Raw genomic sequence first — 19,556 nt, 5'->3', positions numbered from 1 at the left:
CGGAGGGCAGAGTTACCAGGGGAGGCCCCTCTAGGGAGCCTTTGGGCCCTGAGAGAATCGGCCTGCCAGCCCCTCTCCCAGAGTATGCCACAAAATGGCAGAGATTTCTCTTGGGTGCAGGATTCCGTGTCCTTTGACTTGCATTTTCCACGTCTAAGAAGAGCAAGGTTCACAGGATAGCAAAGGCCAGCTTGAAAGTGTTCAGGCAAAAAGCCAGCTGAGACCCTGGGGCGGGGGGGGGGGGTGTCAGCATTCCCAGTGGTTGCAAGGGGGGGCCACACAGCAGTCCCTGCCTGCCAGACTGCACATGTGCTCTCCGCCTCTCTCCTCGCGGCCCACACACGTGTGCACAGAGCTCATACTCAGGCCTTCTATAGGATGGCCCCTTCCCAAACGTGGAGGGTGGGGTGGGGGAAGAGGAGGCTTTTGCTGCGGGGCTTGCTGGAGACACAGCCCTGGGGATCCTCCTCTCCACTCCTCAGCCCCAGGATGTGTGTTTCGGCCCACGTGTGAGGACTGTGCCCAGGCTCTGGACAGACAAGGCTTCGGTGGGATCTGCTGCCAAGGAGGGGGTTCAGTGACTTTCAAAGGGGCTTGGACGAATGGGGGGGGGGGTCAGTCCAGCATGTTCAGTGGCAGCATATTTCTGAGTTCCCATCTCTGGAGGGGGATGAACAGCAGGGGGCGCTGTGGCCCTCCAGGCTTGCTCGTGGGCTGGTTGCCTCCGTGGCCCTCCCTTTGCAGGGCCCGGAGTGTGCAGGCGTCTGCCCTTCTGTTGCAGAGCAAGGCTGCAAGGGGTGTGGCCGGCGTGTGCCCCGGGGGTGTTGGTGGCCACGAGAGAGAAGCGGGTGTAGTAGTGTGGAGAGAAGGTGTGGAGCTGGGCAGGCCCCGCGCTGCGGCTGTGCCCCCCCGGGCCCCTCCACGTGATTGCTCACGCCCTGCCTTGCCGGTGCCAACGTGCCCCAGGGCCAGCGAGCACAGGGGCGGGGCGGGCACTGCTGCGGTGTGGAGCTGCTGGCTGCTGCCAACCCCCCCCCCCCAGGCAACAGGAACTTCCTGAGATGGAGGCAGCTGGCGCCAGATGGGAGGGGGAGGGAGGAGGGAGGCGACAGAGAAGCAGGAGCCCTTCCTCCTCCTGCCAGGCTGTGGGGCTCAGAGCGGGGACCGGGGGGGGGGGCTTCTTCCAAAGGGAAGGACGCCCCCCTGGAAGCTGCTGCTGCTGCCGGGGAGGGCGAAGAAGGAGCATCGGATGGGGCGCTGCCTGCAGGAACTCGGGAGAGTGGGGCCAAGGGGACCGACCCTTGGCAAGGGGGCACGACTCGGGCCAGGTGTGCACAGCCCCCCCCCCGTCCCTCCCCCACTGCAGTCGCAGGGATTCCTCCCACCGTAGCCGGGCCTGCTTTGCTGCGCAGCAGCCCGAAACGTGCACGGCATTTACAGCAGGCTGATCGGGGGAGACATTTTGTGCACGTCTGAACTGTTGCGGGGTTGTGAAGGGGAGAGGCCAGGGTGGCTTAACCAGTGGGTGGAGGGGGGGGGTTGTGCGATTGGTGGGGGTGGGCACGGCCCTTCCTCTCTCACGCACCCTCCTCCCATGCCATATTCTGAAGCAACCATTTGTGTGCGGCTTTTGAGAAAAGCCTCCTCGCCCCAGGGGGACCGCGCACTTCCCAGGGCTGGCAAGGACCGCGCATCGAGCCAGTGTTTTGAGAGTGGGGGTGGGAGGAGCTCTCCTCCTGGAGCAAGCCCGGGCCATTCCTCCCCTCACCCCCACCCCAATATGTGCGGAACGGATCCGGTGACTGCGGGCTGGGTAGGCACCGTGGCTGGAAGGGGTGTTTGCGGCACATTTGCGGGGATGACCCCAGAGAGGCCTTCTGGTGGGCATGTGGTGCCCTATGTGCATGCGCACATCAGTATCAGTGTGCTCGCTCGCTCTCGCTCTGTGTGTGCGCATGTGTGTTCATTTCCATTCCTTTTCATGTCAGAAGGGAACCTAAAAGGATATAGAGGAGGGATGCCTGGGGCAGCCTCTCAGAAACTAGGAGGGCCCCGAGTGGTGGTGGGGGGGGGGGCTTCATTGGTCCACTCCCTCGCTAGAGGCAGGAAAATAAACCATGCAAAAAGCAAAATAGATGGTGCAAAACACAAATCATGCACACACACAGAGAGACTAACCATGCCAAGTATGCATGATGTCGTCGAGGCTTCTTGGCAGAGCTCTTCCTTGTGCCACTCCAATTCAGAAGGTGGATATTTTCCAGTATGTTGTGTGGAGAGAGGGCTTGAGTCCCTGTGTGTGCAAATGTGGCCCCTCGGCCTGGAACAGCACTGGAGGGTGAGCGGTCGGGGTGCTCCCGTGCCTGCCCTGTGGGGGAGACCTGCTTGTCCTGCCCCCCCCCTTGTGCCTCCAGGTTCTGGGTGACAGTCTCCCCCCCACACACACACACACACCCTGCAAGCAATGCCCACTCTTGCTCCTCTCGCCCTCCCCTGCCCCAGCCCACTCGGCTCTTTCCTTCCAAGGAGATCGCTCCGTCCGTGCCACAGGAAAGCCGGCCTTCCACAGAACCTGCCACTGGGCTGCTCCCGTCTGGCTCCAGCCTGAGCTCTGGCTGGGGTGGCATTGGGCCCCTCGGGACCCTGGTGAATGCCAGGCTGCGTCATCGCTGCGGGTTTGCCTCAATAAAAGGTGAAGGAAGGTTGTTCCTGCTGAGCCCTGGTGTGAAAGGGAGCCGCAAGGGCAAGGGCCCAGCTCATCCTCCGCGGCACGGCTCTTGCAGCGGTCAAAGGCTCTTCAGCCCGTTGCTGTGGCCACCATGCGGAGGGTGCCGAGAGAAGCGGGGAGCCACAGAGAGGGACTGACCTGTGTGGGGGGGGGGAACAAGATGGGGGCCCAGGCAGGGACTGGATGGCCACCTTACGACACACGATGCGTCCAGCTGCTTGGCTGTGAGATCTGAGCAGAGGGATTGTAGTGCAGGATTGGGCCAGGGCCCAGCTGCTGCCAGTCAGAGTAGGCAATGCTGAGCTAGGAGGACCACTGGCCTGACTCTGTGGAAGGCAGCTTTGAATGTACAGGGCACTGCAGGGCCCTTTGCAATGCCACACAGGGTCAGGGCACCCCCTCAGATAATGCACCGTGTCACTGGTGCCCTTTAAAAACATGCCCACCCCAGATCCTGCTTGGAACCCTTGTCCAGTGGGGCTGGCCCTGAATAGAGTGGCCAGTTCTCTGGGTCTGTGTAGCAGGAGGGAACCCCCCCCCCCGGTCCTGCTTACTACTTGGCGTTAAGTTAATTTCCCAAATCCTCAGTGGGTACAACTCAAAGAGTCACAACCCCCCGCCTGAAAGAAGCTCTCCTCCACCAAAAGCTCACCGGACAGATGCCCACATGAGGAGCAGCATCGCTCATTATGGTGAAATGACCGATGCAGCAGAATTAACATCAGAGCATCGAGAAAGCCTCCATAGGACGGGAGCCGGGCCTCCCCTGCGTAGCTTGTTCTGGAGCCGAACTGCGCTGCGCTCTCTAAAAAGAGCAAAGAGGCTAGGAAAACCAGCCGAAGGGCTGACAGAGATGTAGGAAATCACTCCGAGGAGGAGTCCTGTTTAAATTCAAGCAATGCTTTGCTCGTCCTTTCAATTTCAAAGGGACTGTCTGGAGTAATTCCTCATCATGTCAGCCAGTGTTTGTGCCAAAGCTGCCTCCTGCTGGGGGGAAAGGACAGACACATTTGTAGACGACAGTTGCCTGCTGTTTCTGCTGAGTGGCTCCTGGGGAAACCAGGGAGGCAACGCAGCCGAGAAAGCAGGCAGCGCATCAGCCAGGACAAGGCTCCGTGGCACCCAAGAGCCCTGGTGCCTGATTTGGGGCGGTTTGCTGAGAGTGGGTTTGGAAAGACTCGGAGAGCCACCATTTCTCTGAAGACCCACCACCTCATCTTCCCCTCCCCCTCTAGTGTTCTTGCAGCAAAATTGCACACCTTGCGCTTGTGCGCAGCTTTGCAGTGCCTGATGTACAGATGGCAGCTTGTGCGTGCATCATGGTCCCAAGCAGTCTTCCCGGGCATGCTGCACGTGGCCAGAAGCTTGATCCCCGAATATGCCCCACTCCTCTCTGCCCCAGAAATGGGCCACATCTGTGTTTTCAAGGGCCATTCTGTTTCCCCTCTGGGAACTGGGGCTATTCTACCACATAAAGCCGCTCCTCCTTGGGAAGCCAGCCCCCAAATCAAGCTGGGGCTGTCTAGCAGGAGATAGCACTGCTCTTGAGCCCATGGGAGCACAGGCCCGGCTGCTGGGCATCGAGCGCCATGCAAGATCCAAAGGCGGGGGGATCTCTCCTCACTCATCATCAGAGTCCCTCCCCAGGGAAACAAGGCGCCAACCTCCCCCCACACCTTTATTAACATTCAGGCCACGTCAGTTGACTTTAGAGCTGCCTCTGGGCTCCACTTGGCCTTCCTTGGTCTCCGCTGCCCTGGCAGCCTTCCCACCCCCTCCATGAGACGTGTGAGGTCTAGGCATGTGCTTGTGTTTGATATTCTGTAAGGAGCAGAGCTGGAGTGGGTGGCCCACTGGGAGCCTTCCGATTCTTTGGCTGCATCCCACCAGTGAGGGAGAGCAACTTCCCCCTTCCCTGAGCTCTGCTAGTCCGAGGACTATGCAAACCTAACATTGGGGAAGAAGCACAACCACCTGGCGGGCAGCACGTTCAATCTGCTGCCCCAATTGCAGCCACTCCTCCCATCCCACATCATTTGAAATTGACTAGACCAGATCTCATGCCACTCTGGTCCAGTCAATTCCCCAGTTAAAGCAAACCGTTCCCTGCGATTCTGTTCAGGTAACAGAAATATTGGAAACAGCAGGATGGGCGGAATCCCATAGAAAGACCCTTACAACCACACTCCCAATCTGGCCTATGACATGGCTGCCACTCCTCCCACAGACTTCCTACAGTACTGCCAAAACAGGATTGGGACCACAGGAGAGTGATGGCCATCCTGCTCCTTGAAGGGCTGAATGGCATCTTGGTCCAAAGGCATCCTGCCCTTGGGACTCCAGTGCCCTTTGATGTTAGAAGATACACAGGAGTGAGGCACACATCCCCTTCCTTGGAAAAAAGAGGGTTGGTTGCCAGAGGAGGTGTCAGTCAGGAGGTTTAATTCTACGGGTGTTACGAATCTCAGCTTTCCTAGGAAACAATGGCTCAAATATCTCTGGGCGGCCAGCGCTGTCCATGTCTGGGCAAATAGAGGCGGCTTCTTGTGGTGCATCCTTGATGGTCGACCTAAAGTGGAGGGAGGGGGGACAGAGCCCGGGGGGCTGGCAGCAGGGAATGAATCACAGCAGCAGGCCCCCCTGGCTGGGGCAAGCTGGAAAGGAAGAAGAAGAAGCAGCAGAGACGTGAGAGAAGCACAAAGGCAGCGTGTGGCTCCCGCCCGCGCTCCAGAGCCAAGTCGGCCTCCTCTGGTCCCATTTGCCTTCCGCTATAGCCTGGGAAACGGCCCGGTGGGTCTTTGCCTCAGGACCTCCTGGCTGCAGACGCCACTTGGAGACTGTCCCCACATCTGCTCATGCCTGCAACTCCTCCAGGTGCAAAGAGTGGCAGCCATGCGCTCGGGGGCAGGTGGCTTGGATCATGCCCACCTGCTCTCCCTGGGAGGGGGCAGTGCTCCCTTTCACAGCCGCTTCCTCAGTCCTCAAGTGAAATTGAGCCTGCCGGCTTTGCCTCTGAGACCCAAAGCTCAATGGTGGAACGCATGAGTTATACATGCGGATCCAGAAGGGTCCAGGTTCCGTCCCCAGTACTGGACAGTCACCTGTCTAAGACTCTGCAGAACCACAGGCAGCTGGGCCAGATGGTGCTGGGTGAGATTGACCCACGACCTGACGGTGCAAAGCAGCCTCGTGAGCTACGCCCGCAAAGTCGTGACTGGTCACCACCTGCCATGAGTAAGGCAGGCAAGGTCTACATCCCAAGAGATGGGAAGTCAGTGGTAGACGTGCACCAGTCAGGTGGTTTTGTGTGCAGATGGGCTGAAAAACCATTCGTTTGTCCTGTTCTGAAGCCCTGTTGGAGGGAAAAGTGGCGGTGACCAGAACTAAACGCAGTACTCCAAGTGTGGCTGCACCATAGTTTCGTATAAGAGCATTATGATATTAGCAGTTTTATTTTCAGTCTTGTGTTCAGTCACCCAGAGGGGAAAGCTTTCTCATCTTGCATACAATTTAGAAAGATACACAACCACTGCAAGCTCGACATGGACTTCAAAGTCACAGCGGGCACTAGGCCAAATGTATGTGGAGGAGGCGTCAAAGAATCACAGAACTGTAGACTTGGATGGGACCCGGGAGGTTGTCTAGTCCATCCCTCTGCTCAGTGCAGGCGGCACACACTACAGAGAGTGCCCTGTCAGCCGCTGAGGCTGGAGGAACAGCAGCGGCCCCAACTGCCCTGCGTTCAGACAGGTAGCGGAGGAGCTTTGGCCAAACATCCTCACCCACACCTATTCATTTTGCCAAGGATTCTGTATGTGAAATGCTTGTTAATACATGTTTTTAAAAAGCGTTTGCAGTTATCTTTTGGTCAAAGGGTAACTAAATGTGAACTCTAATCTGGTCCATTGCCTATAAAATGAGAAACGTTTGCCCACTAGATCTGAAATTGTTCAGATATGATGAATTTAGGGACAAGTAGAGCCACTTAATGACGCAGCAGGAAATGACTTGCCGAGCAAGCATGAGGTTGCCAGTTCAGTTCCCTCTGGTATGTTTCCCAAACTATGGGAAACACCTATATCAGGCAGCAGCGATATAGGAAGGTGCTGAAAGGCATCATTTCATACTGTGGGGGAGGAGGCAATGGTCAACCCCTCCTGTATTCTACCAAAGACAGCCACAGGGCCCTGTGGGCGCCAGGAGTCAGCACTGACTCGACGGCACACTTGACCTTTAGAATACACGAATAATTCTGCACCAATTGGGTGGGAAATTCAGAAGCTGCGAGTGGCAGAAGGACGGCTGTGTCCCATTGAAATCCATGGAAATCTGACACAAGTGTGCACCTGTTCATACTGCCTATTTAAATGGATTTCATGTAACTCTCTGAAAAGTGGCTGTGATGGAGCAGGAGAAGGTCACGTGGTTTCCTGTAATTTTGGTTGGAAAATGTGGATGGTGGGAATTTGGGGCCTGGCTCACGGACTACTGCAAGAGTTCCCAACCAATGGTACTCTGGATGTTGATGGACTACAACTCCTATCATTCTCAGCTACAATACATTGTAGCTGGGGGTGATGGGATTTGTAGTCTAGCAACATCTGGAGTACCACCAGTTGGGAACCCCTGACCTGTTGTATATGTTCATACAGCTTCCATGCAAATCCATTAAGAGAATGAATCTTCACCATACAGGTGAAACTCGGAAAATTAGAATATCGTGCAAAAGTCCATTAATTTCAGTAATGCAAATTAAAAGGTGAAACTGATATATGAGACAGACGCATTACATGCAAAGCAAGATAAGTCAAGCCTCAATTTGTTATAATTGTGATGATCATGGCGTACAGCTCATGAGAACCCCAAATCCACAATCCCAGAAAATTAGAATATTACATGAAACCAATAAAACAAGGATTGTAAATAGAACAGTATCGGACCTCTGAAAAGTATAAGCATGCATATGTATTCAGTACTTGGTTTGGGCCCCTTTTGCAGCAATTACTGCCTCAATGCGGCGTGGCATGGATGCTATCAGCCTGTGGCACTGATGAGGTATTATGGAAGACCAGGATGCTTCATTAGCGGCCTGCAGCTCTTCTGCATTGTTTGGTCTCATGTCTCTCATCCTTCTCTCGGCAATGCCCCATAGATTCTCTATGGGGTCAGGTCAGGCGAGTTTGCTGGCCAATCAAGCACAGTACACTGTATACTTTTCAGAGGTCCGATATTGTTCTATTCTTCAATCCTTGTCTTCTTGGTTCCATGTAATATTCTAATTTTCTGGGATTGTGGATTTGGGGTTTTCATGAGCTGTACGCCATGATCATCACAATTATAACAAATTAAGGCTTGACTTATCTCGCTTTGCATGTAATACGTCTGTCTCATATATCAGTTTCACCTTTTAATTTGCATTACTGAAATTAATGGACTTTTGCACGATATTCTAATTTTCCGAGTTTCACCTGTAGAACTCCACTCATCCAAATCAAGGCTCAGCTTCTGTAGGCGTTTTACTCCCCACCTGACCCCAAACTCTTCCAAGCAAAGACTTCTACATGCCTTTCTTCATGCGGAAGATGCTTGCTTCCAGATCAGGGGTTCCCAACCATGGGTCTCCAGTGGTTGCTGGACTAGAACTCCCATCCCCAGCCACTAGGGCCAAAGAGGGTGGTGGGAGTGGTGGTCCAACAATGTCTCATCCGGGGACCCCGGCTTCAGAACTCCGCCTCAGAGCACTCTAGGAATTGCCGCCTGTTTTAATGCTCTCTCTCCAGTTCTACACAATCCTTTTTCAGATGGGATGGCCGGAATAGTGCCGCTGGAAGCCAGTTTCCTGCAGGGGCGTTCTGTGGCTTCTTCCCATTTTATTCTGCATCTCTTTCCTGAAAAAAGCCTGGGGAATTCCCTGAACGGCCTGAGTGTATGGAGCTGACATTTCCAACAGGCTTTCGTTTTCTCGCTCCCAGTTCTGTACAGGCCAGTTGATCCTTCCCATGGCTTGGCCCTCCATGATCCCTGGCAAAGCAAGGGACAGGCCAGCGTAGGAATGGCCAGGCCAGGCAGCCCTCCGACCCCCACCCCGTCAGATATGGGGTGGGTGCACACACAACCCAGGACCTACTTGCAGAGTTGGTACTGTCTGTGACTTTCTGAACCCAGGCCGAGGCAGGGGCCTCAAAGGGCGATATGGAGCCGAGATGGGGTTTGCCAACCCAAGCGCTGCGCTCCCCTGAGGGGTGAAGCAGCCCTCTTTGTGGGTTCAGAACCCGCCCCCCCTCTGGCTCCTTCCAGGTGGGCCCGCCCCCTTTGCCATCGGGACCAAAGGTGCCTGCAAGGTGACACAAGCAGGCCGAGCCACATCTATGACTCCACGTGGCTCCTCCCGACCCAGATTTGCCACTGGGGCTTTGCGTGTGAGGCCAACCAACATACCGTGTTAGGGCTGTTCCCTTTTGTCTCGCCGGCACATCCTGAGCCAAGGAAAAAAGTAGAAGCAGCCCCAGTAAATCCTAGGAAAGAGGCAGGCGAGGTGAGGAAGGGGCCTCCTATGTGTGTGTCCTCAGCTGGGCCACCCTTGACTTGTGTCTCCCTCGAGGGTTGTACAGCCAGGATCCTGAGAGGTTTCTGGACACCAGGAGTGGACCCAGCGGAAGGGAGAGGCCCGTGGACTGGAGGCAATAAGGGTGGTAGGAAGGAGGGAGGGAGGGAGGGAGGGAGGCTGCTGCTATGGAACAAGCCACCCCTGTGCCACTGTCTTGATTGCCTTTACGCCACCAAGCAAGGTGGTGCCCCAAGGAAGGGCCTTGTGTGCCCAGCACACAAGGCTATTGGGTGGCTGTTGGGGGGTGTAGCACAGTGGCAAAGGGATGGGGCTGTCAAGCAGGATCTCTCCGTTCACATCCCACCTCTGCCTTAGGGAAGCCACTCCCTCCCAGCCTCAGCTGCAGTATTGGGGAGAAGGGGGTGGTTTCAGGACAAGGTAATAAGGCTAGTATAAAGGATAAGGATAGTATAAACGAACCTGTGGTTCACTTAACCTTGGTAGGCGATCGTGTGCATGATCGCCCCTGGGTATATAGGCTCCCCCCCCCGGCCCACCGTCATTTCTGGCAGCGAGCGGGGTGGGGGGAGCAGCCATGTTGAGCGCGGCAGCTGCTGTAATGAGAACAGCTCCCACGCTCGTGGCATTCTCGGATGTGGCACTCTCGGACGTGGGAGAGGGAAGGCCTCCCACTCCCCGCTTTGGCCTCTGCTGCACTACTGCTTGGGTGGGCAGGGAAAGATGGCCACCGCTCATTGGCCGAGAAAGGCAGGCAAACTCCTGCCTTCCCCAGCACAGCCCTTCCGAGCAGCGGCCGGAGGTCGTGTGAACGGCCTCAAGGTGTATGGAGAGTGTTGCCCCTTCCAAAGCCACGAGACGGAGTCTGGGCCTCATGCGGCATACTCACTCTTCGTGGTCTGACTCGGACTCAAATTCCAGGTTCCAGCTGCCTGCATCCAGCTGCTCCTTCCGTCCCAGCAGGTCGTCAGCCTGAGCGAACGACAGAGCCCGAGGCCTCCAGCAAGCGTATCTCCCATCCCTCGTGTCCAACTTCAAATGGGCTGAGGCTAAAGGGGTGGGGCAGAAAAAATCCACCCCACACGCACAGTCTGACCCTTCCCTTCCACTGACCAAACAGCAGCTTCCTCCTGCCCGAACTGGTTCCCAACATGATGAGGAAACATTTGCCTACTTTGGTACAGCGCAACCAGCTCGATTTGGAACAAAAACTTACATTCAGCATTGGCCTTAATTCCCATTCTGGTCATTCAGGTATACAAATGTGAAATTTAAAAAAAAATAGATTTGAATGTGAAAACATTCTTCAGAATCCACAGTTCTGCTGCTTTAGGCTGGTTGGCATGTCTAAATGGTTTTCATTTTGGTAAAGGTGGCATGTAAAGGAGACGGGGACGGCCTTGAACTTGGTGGCTGGATAATATTAAAAATCACACCGGAATGACCATGGTGGCATTAAAGGAAGCTGTACGAGATAGGATGGCATGGAGTGCATTGGTCCATAGAGTGACCGAGAGTCAGACACGACTGAACCAATCAGAAGAAGAAGAAGACATGTCATAAACTGCCAGTAGTGAGATCTAAATTCCGTCTCATGGGCAACAACCATCAGACACTCTGGAAAACCAGAAAAAGGCTCGCCTGGCAGGGGGTCAACCATCAGCCTCTATCCCATGAATAGTCAATATACTTTTTTCCCCCAAAAAAGAAGAGTGGCCAGCACATGCATTTCAGTGCTCGCAGAAGCAAACTTGTGCTGGGAATTATTTTTCAGAAAGCACCCCCCACCACCCCCCTGTGCTCAGCATCTGGGGCAGCACAAAAGCGAGCAGCAGGGCAGGGGTGTGTGTGTGTGTGGGGGGGGCTCTCCTTCCAAGGGCTCTTTGCTCACTGAGACGCCCACTTGCCTGCAGGTGGCGCTCCTTCCCTTCCCCTTCCTGCTGCAGGACCATTTTCGCCTCCAGGCTACTCTGTGGGTCAAATGATGGACACTGTTGTGGTGGTTCCTTGGGAGGAGCAGATGGAGGGTGAGGGCTGCCCCCGCCCAGCCCGTGCCTGTGCCCCTCTGGGAGTAGCCCCACCTGGTCTGCACACTCCTCTGCCCCTTGTGCCAATGGGTCCTCGCAGGCTCCAGCCGCCAGCAGGTGCTGAGTCCGCTGCGTCTTCTTCTTCTGGAGGCAGAGAGAGAGAGGTCAACCGAAGCCCCAGGCGGCTCGGCTTGGCTCAGCCCAGCCCCTGTGTGGCCAGGGCACAGACCAGACTCTCCTGCTAAGCACGTCTGCACGGTTCCTTTTTCAGGCAAGGCACACAGAGAGGGAGGAGAGGGCTGGAGGAAGAGATGGGTGGAATGCATGAGAGCCAGCATAGCGTAGTGGCTAGAGTGCTGGACTAGGACCGGGAAGACTCGGGTTTGAATTTTGCAGTTTGAATTTTGCAGTTTGAAGCCTACTCTGGGAAGAGCAGAAGCAGCTTCAAGAGATGAGCAAGCTTTTCTAAAAAGAACAACATCTAGCTTCCCCCCACCTTCAAACTAACTAATAGGAGGAGGGGAAAATTTGAGGGCCTGGTTTCTCTTTAAGGGATAAGAGCGTGTGTGTGTGTGTGTGTGTGTGTGTGTGTGTGTGATTTGCCAGGGCTAGCATTTGCCAGAGCTAGCAAACTCCTGTGTTTTTGTTTGTCCCTTCCTGGAGGGGGTGGAATCAGCTAGGGCTGTGAGAGGGCCCAAATTCCTTGGAGACACATCCTGTGTCTCCGTTTGAAACCAACTCTCTACATAAGAGGTGAAGGCCCGAGAGCATAGCGAACAGGGATAGCAGGAGTTTAGCAGGAAGTTTGGGGGAGCCTGGAACAAGCCCCTGTGATCACAAGGAGCCCGGTGGAGCAGAGAAGGTAAGTCCAAATCTCTTCCTCATATAATTACTGATCTCTCTGTCATATTCTTGAGAAAGTCTGTTTTGACAGTTAAATAGCTGACCATTACAGCTGAGACCTATCCTTCTAATAAACTATCTCCAAATACTGTAAACAGCCAACAAAACCAGTATGAAGATAGAAAGTCAGCAGGGGAAGGGGCACTTCCCAGTGTATTGCACAGAGTGCCACATGTACGACTATTTGCCCCATGGGCAGAAGTCATGGGTGTGTGCTCGGTGCAAGGAGCTCCTGGCTCTCAGGGAACAAATCTGTTCCCTTGAGACCAAGGTGGCGGATCTGGAGAAGCTCAGAGAGACAGAGAGGCATGTGGACAAGACCTTCAGGGATGTGATAGAGGCATCCCACTCAGGGGCGTATCTAGGGGTAGGGCAGGCAGGGCACGTGTCCTGGGCGCCACTTGAAGGGGGCGCCATTTTGTAAAATTAATTTTTTTTTAAAAGGCTGCCAAAAACAAAATGGCCACCATGCATGCTCAAATGGCCTCTGTGAGGCCCTAGGTCATGCCAGGCCTTGCAGAGGCCATTTGAGCATGCGCGGTGGCCATTTTGTTTTCAGTGGCCATTTAAAAAAAATTTTTTTTAAATGGCCACTGCACATGCTCAAATGGTCCCTGCAAGGCCCTAGAGGCCACTGGGGGGAGGAGGAACCTTTGCAAACCCCCCAGCCTTTAGGAAGCCCCCCGAAGGGGCTACATGTAAAAAAATAATAATATATAATATAAGTCACTGTACACATATTCAGATTGGCACTATGTACAGAGAATCAGGGCTTGTGAATACTGAGCTGATGCTTATGAGCTAGGATTGTATTCATTTGCTCTTACTTTGCTTCTTGTGATAAGTGAGTTAAATGTGATGTCTTAATAATATGACTATTAATGGTGAGTTTGTCTTTGAATCAGTGTGAAATCCTTAGTATTATGACCCACTGGGAGTTTCTTGCTCTCTTTCTCTCATTTTAACTGTCTTTCTGAAAGACTAGAATATATTCCAAGCAGTGGCACAGTTTACTCTGCATATCCTTTAATTATTTTCAGAGTATCTGGGAAAAGTCAAATTCTCCATTTATTTTTAAAACTTATGTAATAGTGATGCTACAATGCATAGTAGAGAATTAGACAGGCACTTCTGTTTAGTTTTCCAAGTACACCTCCACATAGTATTTGGGTATTTCATGAGCCCCAGCATACTGAAATTGTTAGTTTTCCAGCATTTTTGGGTCTGGCTACATCCACTGCTAAATAGTTTTTGAAATATTAAAAGATTAACGAGCCTGACTTGTATTTTTCAGCTGATATTATGGTAAAGTTATCTGAAAGATGGGTGTCAGATGCTTTGACAGGGGGTGCAATTTCAGTGTTTGCCCTGGGCGCTATTTTCCCTAGATACGCCTCTGATCCCACTCCAGGGCTGGTAGCTGCTCTGCTGTCAGGGAGAATGAAGGTCTTGGGCAAGGAGGACATCGGTCTGAGGAAGAGGGAAATGCTCCTTTGGAAGGGACCCCTTCCGTGGATGATGAGCCCATATCCTCTTGCACAGGGGATACTCCGCCAGGGGGTGGGGGCCTCCTTGCAGTGGGTGATTCGATCATTAGAGATAGAGAGAGATGGGTTTGTGACCTGCGTGTTGACCACATGGCTGATAAGTAGCGTCTTGAAGTCCGGGACCCGCAGTGTAGGGGGTCTCAGAAATGTGACCTGTTCCACGCGCAGGTATAATGAGACAGGCATTGCTGAGGGGTTTCAATGCGTGGATGAGACGTTGGTGCCGGGAGGAGGGATTCAGATTTGTTAGGCACTGGGATACATTTTGGGGCAAGCAAGGCCTGTACAAAAGGGACGGGCTGCACTTGAACCAAGATGGAACCAGACTGCTGGCGCTTAAAATCAAGAAGGTCGCAGAGCAGCTTTTCAAATGACATCTGGGGAACAGCTGACGGGAGCAGGGCAGTATCCGGTTGGGCAAATGCCATCCTTTAAAGTGCAAGTGTGCAGAGGATTCAGACAGAGCAGAACCACATGAAGAGCAGACAGAAGGCTCAAGGTCAAGGAGTAAAAAGAAAGGTAGTCTACACCAGCTAAGAGATTCAGCAGTCAGTACCCTAGTCGGAGGGTACTCTGAGGATGTCTCTGAGTCCCAGTTGCAGGGGAGCAACAGCAGGAGGGAGGGCAGGCCCCTTTCAACTCCTGCCTGTAGGCTTCTCAGAGGCATCTGGTGGGCCACTGTGTGAAACAGGAGGCTGGACTAGATGGGCCTCCTTGGGCCTGATCCAGCAGGGCTGTTCTTAGGTTCTTATGAATCCTCATTCACCCATGAAACTCACTGGGTGACTCTGGGCCAGTCATGTATCTCCCAGCAAATAGTCATACATGTGGCACTCTGTGCAATATCTCTCAGCCTAACCTACCTCACAGGGTTGCTGTGAGGATAAAAATAACTATGTACACTGTGTATTCTGAGCTCCTTGGAGGAAGAGCGGGATATCAGTGTATAAATAAACCAAGCAAGCAAGCACAGACAGCTGGGTATGAAAGTAAGACCCTCAGACAACCTTGGCTGTGGGAGGAGACCAAAGGTCTCTCTAACCCAGCAACCTGCTTCCAAGAGTGGGCAGCCAGGTGCTTCCAGAAAACCACCACCAAGACATGGAAGCAAGGGCATTCCCTCAGCTACTCCTCAACAGCAGGTATTCCACAGCATCCTGGCTTTGACCGTGGAAGCTCCATCTAGCCCTAATCACTGGGAGCCCTGAGCAGACCTACAATCGGTGGGTGTTGTTGAAGACAGGGATGAATGGGGTGGAGGGATGAATGTGTGTGTACAAATGGAAACGTGGGTGGAAAGGTGCAAGCTGGGTGGATGTTCATGAAGATGAAAGGATGAATGGCGTATGAATGGCAGGTAGGAGGGCCGCATAGGAAATCTGAGGCGTGTGGGTGTGTGAAAGACGTCGGCCCAGAACTCAGAGCAGGGGAGTCAGTGCAGAAGCTGTGCAGTGTAGTAGTGAGCAGACCTCGTCGGGGAGAGCTGGGTTCTTCAGATGTCTGTTCAAGAGGAGCGCACCCACAGCCCTGGGCAAGTCACGAGAGGCTCTGAGAGTTGCTTGGCTGTCAAAATGGAATGCCCCACCGGGTGAGTGTGGGAAGGGCAGGAGGCCAATGCAACAGGTGCAGCATCTCCCTCCCTCGCCTCCGACAGTGGCCAGGCTGCATGCAAGAGAGAGGAGAGTGGACCGGAGGAGCACAAGGCACGTGCAGAATCCTCTGGGCTCTCTCCGCCATTTCAGACAGAGCCATAAGTAGTTCTCTCTGGAAGTGGGTGAACTGATGGCTTGGTCCTTCTGTCTCCTCCAGCCTTACTGGTCTTCTTGCCCAGGTCAGACCAGACAATGCACCATCACACCAAGGCCTCATGCTGCCCCTCCAGGGCGCTTTCTAGACTAACTGCTCATTAGCAGCAAAATGCCTCCATTTGGGCAAGTCGCATTTGGAATGGAAACAGGGGGGGGGAAGAGAGCAGCAGTCTCGCAGCAACTCACCACCCAACAAAACAGCAACTTTCCCACACTGGATGTACAACGTTGTAGCTCCATTTTCGCATCAATTAAATTTGAAACAAGGCATTGGAAATGTGAACGGCAACCTACAGTCCCCGTAGGGACTGCGGTGTCAGGATGCAGGAAGTGTGGCGAGTACACTTCCGTAATAGGTCCTGACCCCGTCGCAGGGTCTAGTCTGGAAAGCGCCCAGGACACCCCCACCCACAACATCAACTGCACACCCCACCACCTCCACTCCACCTTGGCTGACCTGCTCAGGGAGACTGACCTGGAAGGTGCCATCTTGGATCAGGGCTTCACAGCTGCTTTTCCTTTCCCAGCGCAGCCCTGGCCTCATTTCTCTCCTCTCGGAGATCAGCTGGGCCGGAGGAACGTTTTGACTGCGGAGGCTGTACATTTCAGTCAACAGAGACTCCATCGCAGATCCCATGAGCAGAGAGGAAAGCCCTGGGGAGACAAGGCTTGGGTCAGCAGCACGCGTGAAGTGGGCACCCCCACTCCCATGCCGGCACACCCAAGGAGGAGACTGTTGGGGTAGCCTCTGGGGGTCAAGGTGTAGGGTTGATGGGCCAGCCCCACCAGGGACTTAAGGGTTCAGCTGCCCACTTCCGCATGGAAAGAGCCAACCTCTCCCATTCCACCTAGACCTCTGAACTGAAGTGGGCTCAGATGGGGCATCCGAAACCCATGAGCTGAGGCTCGTCTAGCAGGCAAGGAAAGGGTGGATCCAGCCCCTCCAAACCCTTCCCCCACCCCTCATTCCCTGGCATAAAGATGAATCAAGCGGAGGCTGTGCAGACCAGGAAAACACCCTTGGTAGGCAGAGATGGACTTCATCTCACCCAGCCCCGGTGCAGAGGCACAGAACAACTCTTCAGTCCTCTCCCTCTCCCTCTCCCCCCCCCACCCACCTCGCCATTTCCTTCTCCCTCTTCCAATCCCACCCCCACCTTTTCTTTATTAAAAAGCATCTAAAGGATGCTTTTAAATGAGTCCTTTGCTAAAGGACTCCACCAGGTCCTTTAGCAAAAACCTACTCAGATCATCCTAGCCTCACCTAAGCTGCCACCCCCTCCTGCCGCCTGCATCTCCACTCCCCAGCCACTGGCTGTCAGTTTCTGATCCTGTCCACATCTCTGTCTTGACGTGTGAAACACAGGAAGCTGCTTATCCTGAGCCAGACCCTTGGACCATCTGGCTTAGCGTGTCGACACCAAGGCTGCTCCACTTGGGCCCTCCTGCAGATGTTGGCCTACAACTCCCATCATCCCTGGCTATTGACCATTGTGGCTGGGGGTTGTGGGAGTTGTAGTCCAAAAGCAGCTTGGGGTGGGGGCAAAGTTGAGCAGGCCTGGTCTACATTCCAGGGTTCCAGGCAAGAGACTTCTCCCAGCCGTACCTGGAGATGCCGCCAGGGATTGGACCTGGGGCCTCCTGCATGCCAAGCAGATGGCCTACCCATGGACTGCAGCCCCTCAACGGCAGACGGTGAGTGGTCTGGGCAAAAGAAACCGCATCATGCTCTTCTTCTGTACAGCACCTAGCATCTAGTAGCTGAAGTCTTATTTCAAGGATCCGTTAGGAGGAGGACTGGGCAGGAATGGCCCCACCACCGCCGCCCCATGTTTCCATCTGGAGTCCTGGTAACAGGCACCCCTGGGAGCAGAACCACTCAAGAGCCCACCCTTGGAGTCACCCTTGGAGTGGGAGGAGGAGTGGGCCCATCCCTTCCCCACCAAGGAGTGGGCCCACCCTCCTTGCCTCTTCCCGGAGGCGACTGACAGACATTCCTCAGTCACGCCATGGCTTGAGACAGCTGCTTGTTAAATGAACAAACCAGGAGAAACTGGGTGGACACACACACACACACACACAGAGACCCCACACAGCTGAGCACACACTTTCGGAGCTTGCCAGTCTGAGGAGCCCGATGCAGCCACCGCCTGTTCCCCGCAGTCTCCCGTGGGGTGGCCGTGCTGGACAGCTTGCTTTAGGAAGTCGGGGGGTGAGTCTCCTGCCTCTCCCCCCAGAAAGAGACTCCGTGGCCCCCAGGGAGGTAGCCAAAAGGGAATCCTTGGCAGTGGCTTCTGAGGACAAGGGCTCACTGCTGAGGAGGACTCGAAGCAAGCCTCATAGCCAGTGGGGAAGCGATGGCTCAAGATGGCTCCCAGAGTCGGTTTCTCCATCTTCAGAACGTTGCGCCAGAGAACGTTCCGTGGTTCTGTGGCACCCAAGACAGTTGAACATCCCCCCCCACCGCAAAGCCAGGGAGGGGTCTTCAGGGGCTGGCTTGAGGCCCTGCTTTGCCACGGAGCCCTCTGGGTGGTCGCTGGCAAATCATGTCCCCTCAGCCCAGCGGGGTTGGTCTAGGGGGGAAATAAGATTGCCCCATTGAGGCCACTCCCTTTTCGGTGAGGAAGGCAGGGGAGACAAATGAGGACATTTTCTGTTTCAAACAGTGGGATTTGTTGAGTGTGTCACGCCATGCGCCTGCCTCCTTATAACTCTGACTAAGAGCATCCACTGGCGATCTGCATGTGTGAATGGACGTGGACCATTACAGATGTCTCCCTCGAGGCCAATTTCACATACCCCTTCTTCATGCACAGCACTTCCTAGGGGCCCCTAAGATGGGGAGTGGCAAACCAGCCAGTGGCTGGGCTGTGTGTTGATTTGTCATGGTGGGGGTGGGTGGGTGCGTGAGTGTGTGTGTTGGGGGGGGGCCTCTGGACAAGCTGGCTTTTAAGGCTGTATGTTTCTATCAAGAAGTGATTTGGAATTTGCCTGGGCTGACAGTGGACAAAGTGTGAAGCAGAGAAGGAGTTCTTAGCACGGAGACTGGATAATCAGCAGCACATGCAAGTTGTGCATGTGACCCTACCACACATCACAAATATATATAGGAACATAGGTTGCTGCCATATATTGAGTCAGACCCTTGGTCCATCTAGCTCAGAATTGTCTACACAGACTGGCAGCGGCTTCTCCCAGGTTGCCGGCAGGAGTCTCTCAGCCCTCTCTTGGAGATGTTGCCAGGGAGGGAACCTGGGACCTCATGCAGATGAGGTCTACCACTGAGCAATGCCCTCACCACCAGACCACTGCTGGCCTCCTCATGTAGCCCTGAGAATGTGTGCTGGAGAGGAGCTGGAAGAGGGTCACCAACAGGTTGAGCGGCTGCTGCTGCTGCTGTCCTGTGTGGGCCGTGGCCTGGCCTGGCGATGGAGCTGCAGCCTACTGCCCTAAAGCAGGTTTCGCAGGAAAAGCAGGTTGGGCAGGGGATGCTGGTCTCTGGTTGTGCGCCTGAATGCATCAGGAGACGCCTGCCAGGGCGGGGCTTGGGAAACAAGCAAAGCCTTTTGGCACGAAGCCCAGTGGAATTCTTCTGCCCCCCCCCCCCCCCGATTAAATATCATTAAATTAAATATCATTAAGCATGGCTTAATCCTCTTTGGGGCTGGAGCCAGCCTCAAGATAAACTAAACTGAGCAGCTGCCCAGGATTTATGAGAAGAGGCCAGAGGCCACCCAAAGAACAAAAGTGACAAGACAGAAGCAGCTCAGGAAACGATGCGTGGATCTTTCCCGCAACTGGCTTTCGGCCCACATCTCCAGAATGGAGCAGGCCCATTCACATATTGGGCGGATTTACCCCCAAAGTCCCTGCGAGGTCTCGGGGAGCACTTCACACACCATTCAGATTTCCCACTGCTCCTTAGCAGGCAACCCGATTAACATCTGAGCCGAGGTCTAAAAACCAGCAATCCACTTC

At 54.4% G+C, this 19,556-nt stretch overlaps 1 protein-coding gene across 3 annotated transcripts; it reads right to left on the bottom strand.

Annotated features, from left to right (window-relative positions):
• Positions 1 to 5,153: 5,153 nt before the first annotated feature.
• LOC128345465 (uncharacterized) lies at positions 5,154 to 17,988 on the bottom strand. Of its 3 annotated transcripts, none has more exons than XM_053297436.1 (7): positions 17,687 to 17,988; positions 16,054 to 16,232; positions 11,375 to 11,464; positions 11,201 to 11,263; positions 10,183 to 10,265; positions 9,167 to 9,204; positions 5,154 to 5,382 (listed from the first exon to the last, which is right to left on the bottom strand). In XM_053297436.1, exons 2-6 carry the CDS (start codon positions 16,213 to 16,215, stop codon positions 9,171 to 9,173), a joined length of 432 nt encoding a protein of 143 aa, XP_053153411.1. In that variant the 5' UTR covers positions 16,216 to 16,232; positions 17,687 to 17,988; the 3' UTR covers positions 5,154 to 5,382; positions 9,167 to 9,170. The 3 variants fall into 3 exon arrangements, with proteins under 3 accessions (XP_053153411.1, XP_053153410.1, XP_053153409.1); XM_053297435.1 differs by having other exon boundaries at positions 9,167 to 9,243; positions 11,375 to 11,461; XM_053297434.1 differs by having other exon boundaries at positions 9,167 to 9,243; positions 17,687 to 17,987.
• Between the last annotated feature and the right edge of the window lie 1,568 nt (positions 17,989 to 19,556).

Source organism: Hemicordylus capensis, chromosome 2, assembly GCF_027244095.1.
Source record: "Hemicordylus capensis ecotype Gifberg chromosome 2, rHemCap1.1.pri, whole genome shotgun sequence".
Lineage (NCBI taxonomy): Eukaryota > Metazoa > Chordata > Lepidosauria > Squamata > Cordylidae > Hemicordylus > Hemicordylus capensis.
Note: the sequence above shows the minus strand (reverse complement) of the source record. Positions and strands in the feature narration are given on the sequence as shown.

Excerpts from the sequence above, each read along its gene's own strand:
- LOC128345465 (XM_053297434.1), bottom strand. The coding sequence starts at position 16,215 with ATGGGATCTGCGATGGAGTCTCTGTTGACTGAAATGTACAGCCTCCGC. Across the intron at positions 11,465-16,053 it reads TCCAAGATGGCACCTTCCAG|AAGAAGAAGACGCAGCGGAC; the intron begins GTCAGTCTCCCT and ends CTCTGCCTCCAG. Across the intron at positions 9,244-10,182 it reads TCCGAGTCAGACCACGAAGA|GATTTACTGGGGCTGCTTCT; the intron begins GTGAGTATGCCG and ends CCTCTTTCCTAG.